This window comes from Lotus japonicus, chromosome 4, assembly GCF_012489685.1.
Source record: "Lotus japonicus ecotype B-129 chromosome 4, LjGifu_v1.2".
NCBI classification, from domain to species: domain Eukaryota; kingdom Viridiplantae; phylum Streptophyta; class Magnoliopsida; order Fabales; family Fabaceae; genus Lotus; species Lotus japonicus.
In genome coordinates, this window is record NC_080044.1 from 15,577,709 (window position 1) to 15,598,935 (window position 21,227).

The window sequence follows — 21,227 nt, forward strand, 5'->3', positions numbered from 1 at the left end:
AAATAGTAGGCCGCTTCTTAAGTTTTACCTCATGAACCACCTCATTCACAACCACCACATTATCCAACATATGTCGGTTACCCACAAAAGCAAACTGACGCTCATCAATAACCTTACCAATAACCTCCCTTAATCTGATAGCTAAAAGCTTTGAGATCACCTTATAAATACAACCAATAAGAGAAATTGGTCGAAAATCACTGAGAGCTTGAGGCGTCTTCACCTTCGGAATCAGAACAATAAAAGAAGCATTGCTCCCCCTTGGCCAAGCCCCCTTCTCCAAAACTCCTGAACCACCTTAAGCAGATCCCCCTTCAACACCTCCCAAAACTGCTGGACAAATCTGAAATTAAACCCATCTGGACCCGGGCTTTTGTTTCCACCACACTCCCACACTGCTGTTTTCAACTCTCCCTCAGCAATAGGACAAACCAGGGACGCATTATCCCTGTCCGATAAAGAATTGAACTCGACACCATCTAACTTAGGCCTCCCCCAAACTTCATATTTGAATTTGCCCTCAAAAAACGCCTGAACTGCAGCCTTCACCCTAGTAGGTTCTTCCTCCCACACCCCATCCACCATAAGGCATACCAGAGAGTTCACACTACGCTTCCAATTAATAGTAGCGTGAAAAAAACCAGAATTTTGATCTCCCTCTGAAACCCACCGCAATCGAGCCTTCTGGCACAATAATGATTCATGATGGCGCAGCACAGCCCAAAAATCAGACAAATAACCCCTCCTGGTCTCCTCCTCCTCAAGCGTCAACCCGACCTCCTCCTCCTTCGCATCTAAAGAATTCAACTTTTGGACAGCTGTTTCACGACGAGCCTTCAAATCACCAAAGACCTCCTTGTTCCAGGTCTTTAACTTCCCTCGAAGCCCTTTTAGCTTCTCCTTAAACACATAAGCAGCCCACCCAACAAACGGTGACAGCCGCGGATCATCTAACCAGGTTTTAGATACAAACGGTGACAGCCGCGGATCATCTAACCAACAATTCAACACCCGGAAAGGCTTTGGACCCCAATCCTGGGAAGATTGCCTCAACAGTAACAGAAAATGGTTAGAGATATCTCGGTTCAACACCAGTTGAGAGCAGTTAGGCCATACCTGACACCAGTCGTTTGACACCAGAAATCTATCAATTCTGCTCCGTGCTTGGTTGTTAGGCCTTCTCCAAGTAAACTTCCTCCCAGCTAGAGGAATATCCAACAGTTCCATGTTCACAATAAAAGAATTGAACTCATGCATCTCCCTCCTTTGAGAAGAAAGAACCCCTGCAATACCCCTTCGTTCCTCAGCATAGCGAACTGCATTAAAATCACCAGCAAGGCACCACGCCCCAACCTGGCTAGAAGTTCGCCAAGAAAGTAGATCCCACCAAATGGCTCTTTTCCCCTCCAAATCGCAAGGAGAGTAAATATTAACTATCACACATTTTTGTTGGAAGCCCTCCCACGAGCCAATCAACCCCAATAAGCCTTGACCCTCTACAGTTTCGTCTAAAACGAATTTCTTTGAATTCTAAATGCACAGCAAGCCTCCACTGCGATTTACAGCAGGAGAAGCACACCACCCAAACTCTGAATCCCCCCACAACCTAGAACACAACCTTCTGTCCACCCTTTCGAGCTTAGTTTCCTGAACACACAAAACCTCCACATGATTCTGAACAACCACCTCCCTCACCACTGTTCTCTTCACCCCATCCCCCAACCCCCTGACATTGAAAGAAATCATCCTCATTGGATAGCTTCTTCTGTTCCCGACCAACAGCAACACTGCTATTAGTTCTACTGCACACCCCATTCCTTTTCTCCAATTGCAGCAACCTACTAATAATCTCATCATCATCCCCTTCGTAGGAAACGCCAAACTACTTTCCCATGGACCACATCCTCTGCGCCTCAACCCCCCCTCCACGAAGCCAAGACGCTTGGGAATGACAAGCTAGTCCTGGACTAAGCGTTGACGAAGCAAGGAGCTCTCTAACACGGCGTCGACACTCCGCTGCAGAAAGGGTAACTCGTGTTGTGGTCTGATCAGCAGAGACCGCACCACCTTGAGAACAAGCTCCACGCCGCCTCCGGAGCATATCGAAAGGATTATGTGACAAGTCGAAACCCACCGGAGCTGAAGCTGCTCCCTTTTCCCGTCGCCGTTGAGGAGGAACCGCTAAACTCTGCATAGCGTGCTCTACAAGAGAAGCTGACCCAGGAACAGACCCGTTTACGATGTTAATTGACTTGGTCGGATCTTGGGTCGACCCAATAGTCAATTCGGGGGCCTCAAATTCCGCCCCATTCAAATTGGGCCTAGCGTTAGAGCCCGAGTCATTAAGATGGAGTGCACATTGCTGCTCAATTTGGTCAACAACTTCCCTTGTGGGCTCCACATCCACACTCTCACAAAAACAAAGGATTTATCCCCATCCCCCTGCACAAATCCCATGGAATGATTCTCCTCATGATTAGCCGCCACCGATGACTCCCCATGAGTGGGTAACTGTTTCATACAATTAACCCTCGTGCTGTGATTCATTGCACAGTTACCATCTCCTGCGTAAAAATTGTTGTCGCCAACAGAAACGTTTAACGCTTCTTCCGTGAACACCGCTTCAGCACCTGAATTCAAAATTTGAGTCGGCGGCAGCGACACATCCTCAGCCTCCCAACTGTCGCCGTCAAACGGCTGATCCGACTCGAAAGAGTCATCTCTAGAAGACCAATCCTCTGAGACCTCATCCTCCACCTTTTCCCGAAGGCCTAAGCAACGACAAGCCCAGGGAAAGACCCCACTAGGCTCTTCATGTAGCCTAACAGTATGGACTACCCGATTGATGTTGATCCGTCGAACACAAGAGATAACCTCAGTCTCCTTCGTTTTGATCTGCAGCCGAGCAAACTCCAAGATAGACATGTCTGCCGTACTTACGTCGATGGAAATCAACTCGCCGATCGGCTTGACTAATTCCTCAAAGCAATCTTTGCGCCACATATGAATTGGAAAGCCAGTGCAAGCAATCCACACAATCCGATGTTCAGGGACCACAGTCGGCGACCATGGAACAATCTTGTGGAAAACCGCATCAGGATCCTCTTGCATATCCTGAAGAGCATCAAGCAGGTCGAAGCCCTCAGGCCCTGTTAGCAAAACCTGATCATCCCCCAAGTACCGGACCTTAATATAATTCAAACCCTCCATGAGGCCAGCGCTTCGGAGGGTAGGCACCAACTCCATATCCTTGATCACACCCACCAAGCTCCTTGACAACCACGGTTCTCCCTACAGAATCAGAGGCCCTTTCCACACTTCCTCAGTCTCCACCATTACGGCCTCTGGTTGTATAGCCTGCTTTGGGGGCAACTTAACAGGTTCTGTTCTAGCCTTCAAAACCTGAACATAAGTCTGTTTAGTCATTGTAGGCCGATGCTCTGATCCAGAAGCCAATGTCCTCCCATAAGATTGCACTTGCCGCGTCAGAACCTCTGAAGGCCTGCTACATGATTTCTCAAACCTGGGGAAGTTCACGTGCAGCTTTACATTCCCGATCAGAATATTATCAAGTTCCCTTTCCAGACGAATAGGGTTCTTAACACCAATAAAGCGCACGAAACCAAATCTTTTCCCAGCCTTATTCCGCCTTGCAGCTATGAAAACTTCCCACACTCTGTCATAACGCTGGAAGACTGGCCATAATTCCTTCTCCGAATAGTTATCCGGAAAGTTTGTAAAGAAGTAGTGGGTAATTTCACCGCCGCTTGGTGACGGTTTCGACCCCCACCGCTTCTTCTCACCCCCATGGTACCTCCGGCCACCACCATGCCCCCAGACTCCAAGCTCCCCACTGTTTCGCCCTCCTCCCTCTTTCTCTCTCCACTTCTCTCTCATCTCGTTAGGTATAATATGACACATGTCCTACTTGTGTTTTGTTTGTGCTTTTCACTTTAGAATTCATATATTTAAGTTTTGCACAAAGAGCTGTTATTTTGTTTATATTGATAGCATATGTTCCCGGAATTCATAATCATGAAGTGGAGACACACGCATTTCATGTAGTTTGGGAATTCATCGTCCAAATAAATAATACTCGATCTGACTTGGGACTCATTGCTGCAGAAAGTATTGATTTATGACATTTAAAATTTATTTTTTTGGGACACATTGGAGTAAACTAATAAACAAACATATCTACTAATCCAATTTGATTCTCTGTTTTTATGTTTTGTTTCTTAAGCTCTCGACCTTTAAACATTGAATACTATCTGATTCTCATCTTTTGTTTGTACGATACACAAGGATGGCTATCTGATTTTTAGCCGCTCCTTAAAAAAAACTAGAACAAAATTTGCTGTGGTGATGCTGAAAACTTAAATTGTCTGCCAATACAATCCAGCATAATTGCATTTGCTTCTCCAATTTATCTCAAATTTCATTTTTTTACCATGAAAAGATAACTACTGCAGTAGCGAAATTAATGTTCACAACTTGGGGTCCGGGCAAGAATATTTCTATTCTCTGTTGCTTAGAATATCTCTTCTTTTGAACCAAAAAAGAAGAATGTCTCTTCTTTTTGTAAATTTAAATCAATAATTAATATATTTTGATCCACTTTTATTAGCATTTCAGATTCTTTTATTTCATATGTTGTTTAATATATTTTTAATAATCAAGATATTGATAGACGTATCAAATACGAAATACATATTTCCCGTGCAAAGCGCAGGTAAAATAACACTAGTTTTAATTAAAACAAGAATATATTTGTTAATATGGCGGAATTCAATTTGGTGCATGTGTAAATAAAATTTACACTAACAATGCACACACATTAAATTCATTTTTAAATATATATGATTAACTAATTAAAAGTTATGCGACTAATATTTAATCGAATTGATCTGGTAAAAACTAAAAAGTCATTAATAACTATTTTCTTTACGTTCAAAAAAACTATTTTCTTTTGATGTACATTAATAACTAATTAGTATTTGTCTACTTATATACATATAGCTAGACATTAATAATGTTATAGAATGGATATAGGGTCGTAAAAATTACTTCAATGATTGGTATCTAATTAATGAGGATCCGATATCGCCTGCGCCGCAACCGGTTTTTGCAGATCTCAAACTCTTTCTCTTCAGCCACCACACCACCGACTGAAACCAACTCATTTTGGTTCACATTTTCACGACGAAACCATTTGAATATACAAATAAGCTTCCTAAAATCAAAAGCAATCTGATAAAAAGATGTAGCCATTAATGAATGGCACTTTTTTTTTTTTTTTTCCATATGACTAACGCGGTGGTCTTGCTTATTTCAAGAAATTCTATTCAACTTAATTCTAAACATTGACTTAAAAAAAAAAATTATAAACAAACATTATAGATGAGTTGTGCAACATGTATATGATAGTATTTTGTGTACGCATCCATTTGTCATGTGTGTACTCCATCCTTATATATAGACAGTGTCAATCAGTGTATACTTCATCCTTAAATCACTTCTCCATCTCAATTTCCTCTAAGAGGAAATTGGATTTCTGGTACGTTTTCTATGTTCCTCCTTGTGTAACTCTTAAAGCATGCATTGCTTTCATTTTGTTTGGTAGTGGTACTTTCTAGATAAAAAAAAAAATCCCAATACTCACATAGTATATATTTCCCGATGTACCGTGAGTTATAAGATAATTGTCATATTATGAGAGAGATGTACTGAGTCTTCAATACTACAAAATTCGAGATTTGCTCTACTTTTTACTCTTAAGCAATTCAAATTAAAAAGGTTCATGTTTTTAAATTTTCAGCATCGAACCAATGCATGAATTGTTGTAGATATAATTTTTTTTCATTTCAATTTTTCATGAATTGACTTGAAATTTACAATTTGTTCAAAATGTAGAAAGAATTTTCAAAATTGAAGGGTGTCATCAGACAAGATGAAGCAGATCACCCTTTTTCCTCTAGTTTTTCTTGGAATTTTGGCTTGCTGGAATGCACTCTCAGTTATTGCAGAAGATCCCTATATGTTTTTCACATGGGAAATTACTTATGGAACAATTTCTCCTCTTGGTGTTCCTCAACAGGTTTGCCTATTTTCCTTTCCCTTTAAAATGTCATTCTTTTAAGACTTGAAATATGCTGTTTGGGTTTTTAATGGAAAACCCCAAAATCAATTCTGGTAAAGTGAAACCAATTTTAGATAAAAATATTGATATTTGGGAGCTTGGAGAATTGATTTCACAGTTCACACTCAAAATCAATTATGGTAGAAGTCACAAAGAGATTTTATGACTAAATTAATTTTATTATAAGTTCTGCATTAAACATAATCAATTTTGAGATTTTTTTAACTGAATTGCACGGCATTTCTAAAAAAAATCTTACTTTTTCAAAAGTGCATTTAAACATAAATCTTTCGTCCCCAAATGATAGCTTATGTGATAAGAGTTGAGGACATATGAGTTGTAGAGGGGAAGGTTCAGGGTTCAATCCTATTAGAGTGTAATTTAACTTTTCGATGTACCAAAAAAAAATCATTCACTTTTAACTCACTTTTATTATAATCAATTTTATCAAAATCAATTCTAATAAACGTTATCCAAACATATATATTTACTTACTTTCTTGGCATGCAGGGGATTCTTATCAATGGTCAATTTCCAGGCCCTACAATTGAAGCCGTCACTAATGACAATATCGTTATCAATGTCACCAACAAGCTGGATGAAAAATTCCTCATAACATGGTTAGTGGTTCTTTTCCACTATTACAAACTAGGATTTAGTAGGACAGTGCAGGTGTTGATAAATCTAGTTATTAATCATTTGCTTCTGTTCTGTGGTGTAATAATAATATAAAATAGGAGTGGTATAAAACAGAGAAAGACATCATGGCAAGATGGAGTTATGGGAACAAATTGTCCAATCCCTCCAAATACCAACTGGACATACAAGTTCCAAGTTAAAGATCAAATTGGAACCTTCCAATATTTCCCATCATACAAAATTCACAAAGCTGCTGGTGCTTTTGGGGGTTTCAACATTAACCAAAGGTCTGTGATTTCCATCCCATATCCTATTCCTGATGGAGATTTCACCCTGCTTATTGGTGATTGGTACAAGACTGACCACAAGGTTTGCAAACAAATCACTCTCCCTCAATTATTTTCTCCATATTGCCTAATTACCTTTAAAATTTGGCTGTCCAGCCATCCTGAAACTTAAGATTATTCTCTTTATTTTATTTGAGTTTCCCTTATAGTATAAATGCTCATGCAAGTATTTGAGAGAATTTTTATAAATAGTTTATAATCTACGTATAAGCTGTTTTAAACTTCTTTTCCTAAATTTCTCACACTTACTTATTGATAAACAGTCCCCTCCCTCTAATCTAACCCTTCCCCGCTCCCCATACGAATTTGAACTACGATCCACTGTAGCAATTCCTACTAATTGTTAAATTTAGAAACGCTTGTCAAAATGTATGTAGGTTGAGCTGAGTGTGGACTAAATGGGGTGTGGTCTAATAGCCTAGACCTAGAACAAATGTTATTCATATACTCTCATTGTCATGTGACATGATGGCATCATAATTCATCCAATGCAAAACTTTTTCTTTTAGTTCAAGTTTTAAGAAAATGACTTGTTCACACATCTCGACCTTCACCTGATGGAGAGAGATAAGAAGAGAAGAGAGAGAATCAAGAGATGTGATATGTGATGTGATATGAAAAAAAGTAATAAATATGAAGAAAAACTAGTATATAGGAGATGCAAGAGAATGCGAAGTGTGAACATATCATTGTCGATGTGAATGTGGTGTGTAGTTAAAAAAAATAACTTAAGGTAAATGCACATAAAACATGTGAGACTTTTTCTTGTAGTTTCAACCCTACTTATATCCAAGTGTACCCTAAGTATACTATGATACAATCCATCTTAGACACATGGTAGCAATCATCAAATTCAAAAGCTACTAAGGAAAGAACTAAATTAACACATTGTGCAATATTTATTTGCAGGTACTGAGGAGACTATTGGATATTGGCAGGAGTCTTCCTTTTCCTGATGCTCTTCTCATAAATGGCCTTAGAGATGGTGCTGTATTTACAGGGGAAGCAGGTAACCAATTCTATCCATATTCATTCAGCATGTTATTCCCTACAGTTTCCAATTTTCATTGTAATCACCATAAATCTAACTTGGTTAAAAATGAACTTTCTTTTTTTTTCAGGTAAAACATACAAGTTCAGGGTTTCCAATGTTGGGCTAGCAACCTCAATTAACTTCAGGATTCAGGGCCATTCTTTGACACTCATTGAAGTTGAAGGTGCTCACACATTACAGCAATCATATGAGTCTCTCGACGTCCATGTGGGCCAATCAGTGACAGTTTTGGTCACACTAAGTGGGTCAGTCAGTGACTATTATATTGTTGCATCTACTCGTTTCACAGACCCTATTCTCAGTATCACAGGAACCCTTCGATATGTGGGCTCCAACAGTAAGGCCTCAGGCCCATTACCCATTGGCCCAGCTGATGGCATAGAATGGTCCATGAAGCAAGCCAGGAGTATCAGGTAGAGTATGCTGCTTTGTTTCCAATTTCCATTGATAAAATTAGGATTTTCATTTTTGCTGTTGATGAAAGTTTTATGAGCTTAATTACTATACACGTAAAAATGTTTTACACAACCATCTAATTAGATTCTATCAATTTGTCATGTCGCAACTAAAATTGAATTTAAAAAATATTTAAATTGTAAAAATTTAAAGATTTAATTAGATACATAAGTTAAACTTTTTACATTGTTAGTGAAATTAAATTTAAGTTGAGGAGTGCTAACAACACACTTTACATACGGATCGTAATTGGTTTATTTTTTCAATTTTTGTGTTTTGTTGTTCAATTTTCGAATGAATGGTTAAATTGATCTCTGAAAGTTTTGGAGGCCGACAAGTTAATTCTTAAAAGAAGAATGTACCTCGGTCCTTAATTACGTAAAATGTCAGCCTTAAATTCTTAACCAATGTTTTATATAACTATATAGACTAACTTGACCGAGATTTTAGAGAATTAAAGACTTTTTGGATATAAGAATGAACTTACCAACACCAAACAATTTTAAGGACAAATTTCACAATTCACTCACAAATTTCTGATCATTGCTTCTGACTCTGTTTCATTTGTTGTTTTTTACAGACTGAATTTGACAGCAAATGCAGCTCGTCCAAACCCTCAGGGATCCTTCCACTACGGAACCATCCCTATTACAAGGACACTTGTATTGGCCAATTCTAAAACCTTATTGAATGGAAAGGTACGATATGCAGTGAACGGAATTTCATACGTCAATCCAAGCACCCCATTGAAGCTTGCTGATTGGTTCAACATTTCCGGCGTGTTCGATTTCAGCACAATCACAGATGTTCCTCCTCCTCCCGGCACCCCTGCCAAACTCGGCACCTCCGTCGTGGCTATCAACCTCCATGACTTTGTAGAGATCATTTTCCAGAACAATGAAAACACTATCCAGTCATGGCACATGGATGGATCTAGCTTCTATGTTGTTGGGTAAGATAATATAATTTTTTTTTTTTGCTTATTGGGTTTAATTATTTAATTTATGATTCTCAAAGTTGACTAATCATGTGTTTAACAAATCCATGTGTATTTAGATATGACATTGGCATCTGGACACCTGATTTGAGAAAGAATTACAACTTGGCTGATGCTGTTTCACGACACACTGTCCAGGTGAGTCAACTAAAAGTTTCAGCATCACAGTTATTAATTTTAGCGCATAAGAAACATATTGTAAATAATATGTAATGTATTTGCTACCAAAAAAACACATTTCATGCGCTTCAATTTTTATAGGGAGTTATTATTTTTTTCAACACTCATATTCATTGTAAATCATTTCAATTTTTCTTATAATATCTAGAAACTTTTTGGATGTGGGACTAACTACAGTTAATATTGCATGCTTACAATGAACAGGTGTATCCAAACTCTTGGAGTGCCATATTGGTGTCTTTGGACAACAAGGGTATGTGGAATTTGAGGTCTGCAATATGGGAAAACAGATATTTGGGACAAGAGTTGTATCTTAGGGTCTGGAATGATGAACGCAGCCTATTCACTGAGAATAGTATCCCTCTCAATGCTCTGATGTGCGGCAGGGCTAAACATGTGCCCAGGTTGAAGCCATAAGAATCATAAGGGATTATTATATCTGATTATTGACACAAGTTGTGACTCTGCATTTTCTCCCCTTTTTTTTTACCATTCTTATCATTATTTTAGTTTGGAAGTTCAGTTACGAGGGTGTGACTGGCTAGCAAAGTTTACACACACAGCAGATTTGTTCCCATAATAAGGGTCATTAAGGAAAGTTGCTAATTAATTTGCAGTTGTAATGTTATTATATCTTGTGATCATAATGAAACAATAGTTTTTGTCACCCTCATTCCTTTGTATACCACGTTCTCTTATCCTTGCTAATTCAACAATCACATTATTATTGAGAAGTTCAACTTTGACTAGAAATCTATTTAAGATAACTCCTATCCTATATATGAGAATGTAATTTTCACATCTAAACTAGCTTTTGGGGTAGAATTTTGAGGTTCCATACTTAGATAGGATTATAGAAAAACATCAGAAATTAAACCCATCATCAGACATATAAAAGCATTAGTAACATTTTTTTTTTGATAGGCCAAATAATATATTAAAATGAAGTATGAGGGTACTTCAACCCAGAGAGTAAAAGCATTAGTAACATCAATTCTGGTATCATAGCTTTACAGAGTTGACAGCACCTATGCAAGAAAGATCAATTCAAAGATGCTTCAAGCTTCTCATGAGTAGTTAAACTATGACAAGTGATATAATAACCTGCTGAATAGTTGCATCCACCTCATGCTACAGTACTTGTTTTGCCAAAGAGAGGCATAAGCCTTGTGCACTCAACAATTAGAAGATGACTCAATCTGATAAAGACATAAGGACTTGTGAAATACTTAATTAGGTGAGCTTTATGGGGTCATATAAGCACTTTACATATCAAAGTCCATCTTAAGAGGTTAATTTCATGTTTACGATGCATGATAGAAGGACATCAATTGCTATTGTAATTAATACTGTGTGAAAATGGCAGGTAAATATGAAGTGGAATCTGACAAGGACCTCTCTATGTAAGGGCTACAATATCTAGTTTAGTTGGCCCATTTGGACTCGTTCAGCCAGGCCCACACGGCCCATTAAGGACACTAGCCAGTAGGGTTGGGCCTCGTTCAGCAAGGCCCACACGGCCCATTAAGGACACTAGCATATGGGGGCCCAACACTACCTCTATAAATAGGTAGCAGATACCAATTGTAAGGGACTTTTGCTCATTTTATGAATACACACATGAAATTCAGTTATTCTCTCTCTAGATCTCTCTCTTAAGTGCAATCACTTCTCTCTCTAGGGATTACACCCTTTCTCAATGTTCTTACCCGGAACATTTGGCACCGTCTGTGGGAACCGATAAACTTTTGATTCCCGGATCACGTGGATTGATTGCACCACTGATTTTGCTTGAGATTTTCGTTGTTTTTCGTGGATTTCGCGGGACGGATTTTGATGACGGAAAGGGATCTTGGATGATCATTTTGGGCTCTGGATTGGAAAAGGAATACAAGGCACCTTGGCCTTCAAGAATCCGTGTCACCACAGGTCTCCCGGCAGCATCTCCTTCCACAAGGTTCGCCAACGATGGCGGCGGAAGTTCGGGAATAAAAGCATCGAAGACAAGCCACGCATTCTGGGGCCCGAACCCACGACCACAAGGGAATCGATGAAACTCAGTGGCTATAGTGGACGGGAGAATGACGGATCAAGAAAGCTGATCAGGTTTCGAAACGGGAGAAAAAGCAGCGATAAAAGGAGAAGTTTCAGATCGGTGGCAATGCGGAGGGGAAGGAACAGGGTGCGTTCACGAGAGAATGACAGATCGAGATTCAGCGTGTAGAAGTGTGTTAGTTCTTCAAGGCGCATTCAACGATGGCAGATCGAAGCAACACGGTTCAGACCGACAATGAAGAGCGTCAACAGAGGTGAAGCTTCAGATCGAGGAAGCATGTAGGCACGGGAGAGCAGATCGGTAATGACGAAGAAAAGAACAAAGGCGAGGAATCTGTCCAGAGCACAATACATGAGGAGCAGAGCCAATCCCGAGACGTTGGAATTCTGGCGGGCACGCTTTTGCTTTGGCGGTTGAAGTTCGGAGAGCAAGTGTCGGCGGCGTTGAAGTTAGGCGGTGAGCAAATTCTGGCAAGCACGTTTGCTTTGGCGAGCACGTGTTGGCTTTGGCGGGCACGTTTTGAAGGTAGGCGGCGAGCAAGTGTTGTTGGCGATGGAGTTCGGCGGCGAGAGAATGTCGTTGGCGTTGGAATCTGGCAAGCACGTTTTACTCCGGCGGCGGAATTCTGGTGGGCACGCTTTGTTTTGGCCATGGAAGTTTGGCGAGTAAAGCGTTGCTATGGTTAAGATCGCTGGCCAACAAATTTTCCAATTCCTTCAAACTTTTCCTCCATCTTTCATTTGATTCCCTTCTCAGTTGTTGTATTTCCTAATTTTCTTATTTTGAAGTTGATATTAGAAGTTATATTGTCTTCACTGGTTTTGATTCAGACAGAGAGGAGCAAATCGGATCAAAGAGAAGGAGTGGGTGAATTGAGGCACACCATTAAAGTTTTGTGAAACTTGGAAGACTCTTCCATAAGCGGTTTGTTATTGGGTGGGACAAGCTCCTGATGGCGCGATTTAGTTACAAAGTGAAACAAGTTTCACGATGAACTAAATTAGCCCCGGAAAAGCCCACGTAACAACCGGATTCATTGGCGATGTGTGGGGTACAAATTGCCCATTCTACTGAGCACCGCTTTGGTAATCCAACTGGCCATTGGAACCCAAAGCACTTTGAGTCCCGAAATGGGACGATCACACCAAGGGTGGCGACCTACCGCTAGGGTGGTGACCTCATGCCAAAGGGTGGCGACCAAACGCTATGGGTGGCGACCTGTAAGACTCAGTTTTTAGACACACAAAAGTCGCCAAAAGGGTGGCGACCTCACGCAAGAGGGTCGCGACCTACCGCAAGAGGATGGCGACCTACCGCTAAAGGGTCGCGACCTACCGCAAAAAATGAGGGTAGCGACCTACCGCAAAATGGTGGCGACCTACCGCAAGAGGGTCGCGACCTACCGCAAGAGGGTCGCGACCTACCGCCAAAAATGAGGGTAGCGACCTACCGCAAAATGGTGGCGGCCTTACGCTGAGAGTGGCGAGCAAGTCAAACTAATTTCTTATAAGGCACAAAATTCTTTGACAAAATTGGTTTTAACTTAGATTTATAAGAGCACATATTTGGTGGTTGATTTTTCTTTGATGATTAGGTAATTGCATGCTTATAACTGAATTGTATGATTTGATAAACCTGCTGGAAATGATGAAATTTGAATTATGATCCCTGAGGCAACTGATGAGTATTTGTAGTTGAGAAATGTTCTAAACAGGAAACAGGCTAAAGCAAGATGGTGATGGCGATGCGGCGAGTGAGGACACTCCTACTCCTCATGACTTGGACGGAGTCTGGTGGACTTGTGGACTCTGGCGAGAGAAGGAGCATGCGTGTTGGGCGGATCTTCTCCTAAGGACGATGCGGCGGCGACTTCGGCTTGAAGACACATTATGCTCTCATGCTTCAAGCTCGGTGTCTTGTGGACTGGTTGAGTCCTTTCACCATATTAAGGGACTCGCCCCCGGAAGCAACTTGATCCGTGAAGATGCTACGAGGGGCGGATGCGGGAGAGATTGGCGGGAGACCACGTCACCAGGCGAGCCAGCTTCTATTCAGCGAGTCACGTCATATGTGGCGGGCCACCACGACTCCTTAATCTTGTAGGCGTTTGTACACCATCTTTCTAGGTCCCGCGTCAATCGGAGATTCATGTATTTGTGTATTTCCTTGCGCCTATTAGCGGTTTGTGTTTCATTTGCGCCATGTCGGCGACCTACACGCTTTATATATTCTTTGTTGATCCCGCCAAGTAGCGTGGTTAGGTGATCTTCTAGGCAGGGAAGCTATTGCAACTAGAAGCTTGGGAATAGTTCCTGCGCGTTGGTCGAAACCGCCAGCCGAGGAACGCCGTACCAAGTGGAAAGTGGCAACGGGCGACCTGCTAGGGGAATCACAAGGGGACAGAGATTGGCGGTCACATTTTGAAGACACACTTCGCTCTCCTGCTTCGAGCTATGGACTTGCGGACCAAGAGCGCTCGCCCTTCATCTTTTCACGCCATGTTGGCGACTTGGATTTTTTGCATACACGATGGATAAGCATTAGGCAGTTATAGTTTTCTTAAAGACACACTTAGCTCTCATGCTTCGAGCTCGGTGTCTTGTGGACTGGGCGAGCCCCTAGAGGGGCAACGCCCAGGGTTCACACCGCCCCGTGGCGGGTCCCCAAGCCAGTAGGGTTGGGCCTCGTTCAGCCAGGCCCACACGGCCCATTAAGGACACTAGCATATGGGGCCCAACACTACCTCTATAAATAGGTAGCAGATACCAATTGTAAGGGACTTTTGCTCATTTTATGAATACACACATGAAATTCAGTTATTCTCTCTCTAGATCTCTCTCTTAAGTGCAATCACTTCTCTCTCTAGGGATTACACCCTCTCAATGTTCTTACCCGGAACACCATTAATATTTGATTATTTGTAGAAGCGTTTAACTAATGGTACATGTAAAAATATTTTTGAACCACCTAAAACTAAAGTAAGTTTACTCACCATTTACCTTTGAGTAATTTAGGCAACCTACAACTACATACATTATAATAAAAGTTAATGTTAGTTGTTTTGTATAAATGGAAAAATGGCATAAATTAAAAGGGAACAATATGTATACACCGTAGTCGTTTGACCCCTCTTTATTTAGCATTTGTTTGGTTTGAGAAAGTATTTTCTGTTTTTCTTTCTCACTTTTTAATAATAGTTTTCATTTTCACATTAAAAAAATATTTATTTTGACGTTTTATTTTCATTTTTATCAACATCGTCGCCGTCGCTGATAACTCTTAGGCAAGTGTACTTATTCATTACGTAGTAATAAAAACATTGAACATGAGGATTGCGGTTGTCTAGTACCAATTTCGACAAATTTCGTTACTGAAAGAACAAGTAATAAAGGGTTTGTTTGTTTAACTTCTAAAGAGAAAAGAATGTAAAAAAACACGTAAAAAAACCAATAAGGAGAGAGTAGCCGAGGTGTAACTCCATCAATTATGAGTTTACGAGTTACTTTCTTTTACTCACTTTGGGTGTATAATCTTGACACCACCATGATTTGTGTTAGTTGGTTCCTCCATGTTAAATAATTCCTGAAAAACTCTTAATCCTAGCAAAATGAGCAAATGTATTAAGTACCACAAATAACTCTCTCAAACAACTCATGAATATACTATGACTCAACATATAAAAAAACTAAAACAAAAAGAAGAAAAAACTTTTCACTTGGGTTGTCTCCCAAGAAACGTACAATGTTATAGTCCTGATTAGACTCCCCTAAACTCAAAATATCATTCGGGGTTTATCACAAATTGCATTAAATTCTTTAGATCATGCAAATTATTACACAACCGCATCAGGGCATTGCATTTTCAGATATCATGACAACATAAATCAAATTAATAGTAACAGGGTTAAGGAAATTCTCATTGATTCACTTCCATAGTGTGTTCAGATAATTTCATCATCTTGCTTGTTCCTTTCCATGCTCTCCTTTGTTCCATAAATCCATGAGATAGATGTTGAGGCGTGGAGGTTTTTCTTCTTTCATCTTCAATTTGTCCCCCAAATACAAGATCTACTATGGAGGTTTCTTCAAACTCTTCACATTAAACCATTTATCCTTCATGTTCACCCCTTATGTTGTCACTTTCTAGCTCAAGACCATATGGAGACTTTCTTTGGGGGATTCTTCTTCTTCCTCGCCCAAAGCTTGTGGGAAGAATTTTTCTTCAAACCTTTCACAATCCCCTTTTCTTCAATTTGAAGTACTTCACATTGCTCTGATCCATCGGACTAATGAATATCACTTGGGAAAGAACATTAAGACTACTCCTCACTGATTTCCATTGAGATTGTTTTCCATTTGAATCTCCAAGTTTTTGATTGAAGCTTCTTGATTCCGGAAATTGTTTCTTGATTCAATTATGAATTTTCCCAAAATATTTTTCAGACTCTGTCTGCCACTCCCTTGGTCTTGATAGGGTTTCTCTTGGTCAAATGGTTGAATCTAATACTCTTCATAGTATTGATAAATTGGTGGATTCCATTGATTAAAATTTTCCTCGCCTTCCCAAAATACGTTGAGTTGACTTTCTCACCCTTGGTCATTGTATTGTCATTTTCTATATTCATGGTAACCGCTATAGGTAGTACACCTCGAGTTGAAAGCATCCATTTCACTTTGTAAAAATCACTAGGACACAAGGCTCAGTAGCGATTCTACTAAACAAGGAATAAGAACAAAATAAAAATAAAATGTTCTAGGTAGCACTAATTGCCTTCAATAGATATAGACAAAAACACAACCCTCGGCATTAGCGCCAAAACTTAATACTCCCTCCGTTCCTAATTATAAGACTTAGTTTCAAAATTTTCATGTTCCTAAATATAAGACCTCTTATAATAATCTAGCAAAAGGTTTTGTACTCTTCCATATTCACCCCTCACATTAATTGTATGTTTTCAATTCCAAAGTTACCACCTACCATTAATTACTACTAAGCCAACTAACTATGAATGCAATGATTATTAGTGAGAGAAAATGACAAAGGCTAAATAGGGAAGAATGTATGCATTTTTAAAAAGTCAATACACTAATTAGTCACATTAAGTGTTTTCTTAATAAGCGCAATTTTTTGGAATAAGTCTTATATTTAGGAATGGAGGGAGTAACTCCTAGGCAATTGTACATTTTTGTTACTTAGTAATAAAAAGATCGAACACGAGAATTGTGGTTGTCTAGTACCAATTTCAACTAATTAGTTATTGAAATGTCAAGCAATAAAGGTTTTGTTAGCTTGATTTCCAAAGAGAACTGAAAGAAAGAAAAAACGTAAAGAAATCAATAAGGAAAGAGTACCCGGGATGTAACTTCATCAATTCATGATTTTGCCTCATAGAATTTCACTTTACTTATGAACCCGTTCATTCTCTATATGATGTTTTACCTATGTTTTTACTTGTTAATGTGTTAGGTAAGAAAAATTTCTTATTAAATAGTGATAGCTAATGTCTTAGTGCGTAATCCTATTTAATCAAAGATGAAGTTCCTAATTTCATGCCAACAAGATCAAGATTTACCTTTTAAGGCAAAAACCTAACAAATTTCTTCCACAAATCCTTATTTCTAACCAACTCGTCAATTGTGCGAGAAATTATGAAATACTTGTGTGTTGTCACGACCCAAAATCTTAAGTCAGAACCGACGCACATACTATCAACTTAGCCTGGCAAGCCTATTTAACCAAAACCACTTCCCAAAACAAATTTCCAAAATTATGCATGTTTCCTAAAATTTATAAAAAATCCAAAAGAATCTTTCCAGTAAAATCAATATCTCTAAAATAATAAAATCTGTCAATTGAGATTCATCATAACATCATACCAAGAATTCAAAGAACACATAAATTATAAATCCAGCACTAAAGTGCTAATTCTAAAATAAAAAACATAAATAAAAATTCAAACTGAATTCCCCCGAGACTCCCCTATAGTTGCAGAATAACAAGGGACCAACAAAAGAAGACATAAATATGACCACCTGCCAAATGAGGCCTATAAACGAAATAAACCGAATGATATGAATCTGACAACAGTCTTCTACTTAGTTGCCTGAAAATCAGTGGATAAAAATAATGAATGGGTAAGTCACAAAGACTTAGTGAGGATTTAACAATCCATCATGAATAAGAAGGGGAAGCATTAGAGGGACGAGTTTTTCTCTCTCAACTCAGATAATTTCTACCATCAACAATATCAGTTCAAACCATTTCAGTGATAACAATGCTAAAACTCATAAAGTTCATAAATAATCATTTAAAATAAATAAGTTCAAATCATGTCAATAAATGAAGACATTTAAAATCTGGAATTCAATATAGTAGGGTTCCACATGTAGAGCCGTTAGACGACTCCATCTCGCTGATAACTTTCTTCTCCTAAGGGATTACCTCTCCGATGGGGGCGTCTCCATCTAACGTATAGTCATTTCCTTTCTCATATTGTATGTCGTATCGTATCAACGGGGGAAACTACATCTCGTTGATAGCCCTCTCCGTGCATTGGCGGCTCCATCTAACAGATAATCGTCTCCTCTCGGAATCAAACTAGCTAGGTGCACCTAGGCAATACCTCCTCTAACGGCTACGAGATTCTATAAGGATCCCAAAACCATTTTCTCAAACCAATTCAAGATTCGTCAACGATCTCAACATCAACGTTCCAATACTCATCAATACTCTTCAAATAGCATTCTCAACATCACATTATTCAAAAATCAAACTAATATAAATTCTCTGCTCATATCAATTCATAGAGCATTCTCGAATCAACTTAATAAAACTCAACTTTGAAAGAACTCATGAACTTTAAAAGCATGTTTCCCCAATTTTCAAATGAATAGGTAATGTATTAAAGCTAGCAGTTATAGAGTAATAAAATTATGCCACAGTAATTGAAAATATGAATCAACTGAACCGCTCTCAACAGCTCCACGCTAACCGATTGAACCAATAGTCGATAAATCTGAACACCAAAATTTAACTTCAAACCTTCAGCATTAATTACCTTATGTCATACTACCCGTGAGCAATTACGAAATCCTCAATTATGTACCTAAAGCTGTAAAATAATCCTACTCCAGTGTAACATATACTATAATATCATTCTTTAAATCTATAAGTGATAGATATACCTCAATAACCCGACTGAGTAATCGTGAAGGGGTGGGTACTCTTCTCTTTCCTTAGCACAAACCCTATCTCCCAAATCTATGCCAACAGCCTTTCCATTTGCAAGATATTTTTGTCCTTTAATAGCATGAATTTCATGGTGTGATTTGGTGTAATTTTTATGGTGAGAAAAAAAGTGATGATGGAGCGTTGCACTCTTGTCACAGTGCGGAACAAAATGTTGAGAGAGAAGAGAGATGACTTTTTAGGAATAGATACTGGGCATCGTGGGTTTTAAAAAGACCAGGTTAGTTTTTAATAGGTTTTCAATTTAGAATTGGGAGAAGAAATTCATAGATTAACTAAAAGGGTCATAAACAAACCAAAACGTTAAAGCATACATAATAAAAAAAAACTGAATTCGTAAACACCAAGTATCGTGAAGAGATTAGCCAAATATGGATAACAAGATTGCAAGGATGAAAAGATTCAATTCAAAACCTCCATAAAAAGCACTAGAAATGTCCCTTATTGATCTCTCATCTGATCTCTAGAGAAACGATTCCTAAAACGGCTTCTGGTCGCAAAAGTTATGATAAAAATCGCAAAACATGATTTTACTCTGATGTCTAGTGCAACCGCGCTACAATTACACTAGAGTCGTGTGAGAAGCGACGCAAAATTTTCCATAGAACTAATCATGTGTTGCAGTTCATACATCTTTTCTCAACACATTAGTCTACAATGTGATTGGTCGGATCATCAAAAAATCATTTGTCCTATGAGAACCATCCCACGCAAGATGTGGCATCATTGCTTAAGTTAAATCTGCAGACTAAAATTAAATGCGCATAAAAATACATAATATAAGAAGAAAAAAATTCTTAAATGAACTAAGAATACAAAAAATGCATGATCTAAGACTAAAGTATCCTAAAACGACAAAAAAACCCTAATTCATCAATGAAATAACATGCAAAATAACTAGAATAATAACCGTAAATTCGGGTCATCAGTCATCGTTGTGGCGCCACCATCTCCAATACCACCACTATCACCACCACCTTCACCTCCTCTTCCTCCGCCACCGTCCCCACCTCCACCAAAACTGTTGCGACTACCGTCGACCCCGCTATCACAACCACCAATCTCCACCATCTCTCTTGTTGGTGGTGGCAATTGAGCCGATTGTACTGGTGATACTTGATATGATAAATCATCCTGCAAAAAATCATATATTGTATACATCTTTATCCCATTCAAACAAATTTCTCCCACATTTATACTCTCACACCTACACCTAAACTTTCTTTATGCTCTAAGGTATCGAACAATCTTGTACATTTTTGTGCCAACTGTACAGGTCTTCCTCACCCAATTCTCCAAACAAAACCTCACTTTTTTTCCATCCCCCGACCACCACCCTCATATTATTTGTCCCAAACCACTCTCTCTCTCCGAGCTTCCCAAGTACACTTTCCTAATTTCCATCCCCCATATTGACCCTTATTAAAACACTCATCCTCTCCCCTCTTACGCTTACCAAAAAAAATTATCTCCCCTCTTACGTACACCTTCCCATATTTTGCACACAACACTCTCCCATACATATTGTCCTTTTCACTTTCCTAAAAGTGCTTTATTGAATTTTGTTATGTCCTAAATCCCTAGCCCCCTCCTCTTCCTCTTTGGATTTGCACACTGTTTCTCAATTTGCCCAAGTTTTTTTTTTGGAAAGCCAAATTCAATAAATTGATTAGCACTAGGGGTGCTAATTACAAACAAGAAAAAGAGCCACAGCTAAAGAACAGAGAAACAATAGGGGAAGGGGGAACAAGAAACACACCACCCACGAACAAAAACAAGCCAGCTCAAGAAAACAACCCCTCAAGGAACTTGCCAAAAGAGGAAACAATAGAACCAAGAGGGCAAAAGCTCAAACGGTAATCTGCGAGCAAACCAGGGGTAGAGACTAATCTAGTGCAGAACCCAGGCACTGAATCACGCACTCAACCTTGCTACAGCCAGAGAAAAGGGCCTGAAAGCTAAAGCCGCAGAGAAGAAATTCTCCCCAGGCATTGAATCAGATTCAAGGACCAATCATAGAAGGAGGTGTTGAACTCTTTATTCCTACACTTTAACCATTTTCATGACCGGAATTTAGTTAAGTTCACCACTTTTTCTGCTTTTAGAGTCCC

The 21,227-nt window shown here is 39.3% G+C and overlaps 1 protein-coding gene across 1 annotated transcript; it reads left to right on the forward strand.

Moving 5' to 3' along the window:
- The first annotated feature begins 5,441 nt into the window (after window positions 1-5,441).
- Window positions 5,442-10,479, forward strand: LOC130714165 (L-ascorbate oxidase homolog). Its single transcript, XM_057564058.1, has 9 exons — window positions 5,442-5,557; window positions 5,914-6,097; window positions 6,650-6,759; window positions 6,877-7,147; window positions 8,035-8,134; window positions 8,247-8,592; window positions 9,216-9,587; window positions 9,692-9,770; window positions 10,017-10,479. Exons 2-9 carry the CDS (start codon window positions 5,951-5,953, stop codon window positions 10,227-10,229), a joined length of 1,638 nt encoding a protein of 545 aa, XP_057420041.1. The 5' UTR covers window positions 5,442-5,557; window positions 5,914-5,950; the 3' UTR covers window positions 10,230-10,479.
- Window positions 10,480-21,227: the final 10,748 nt, after the last annotated feature.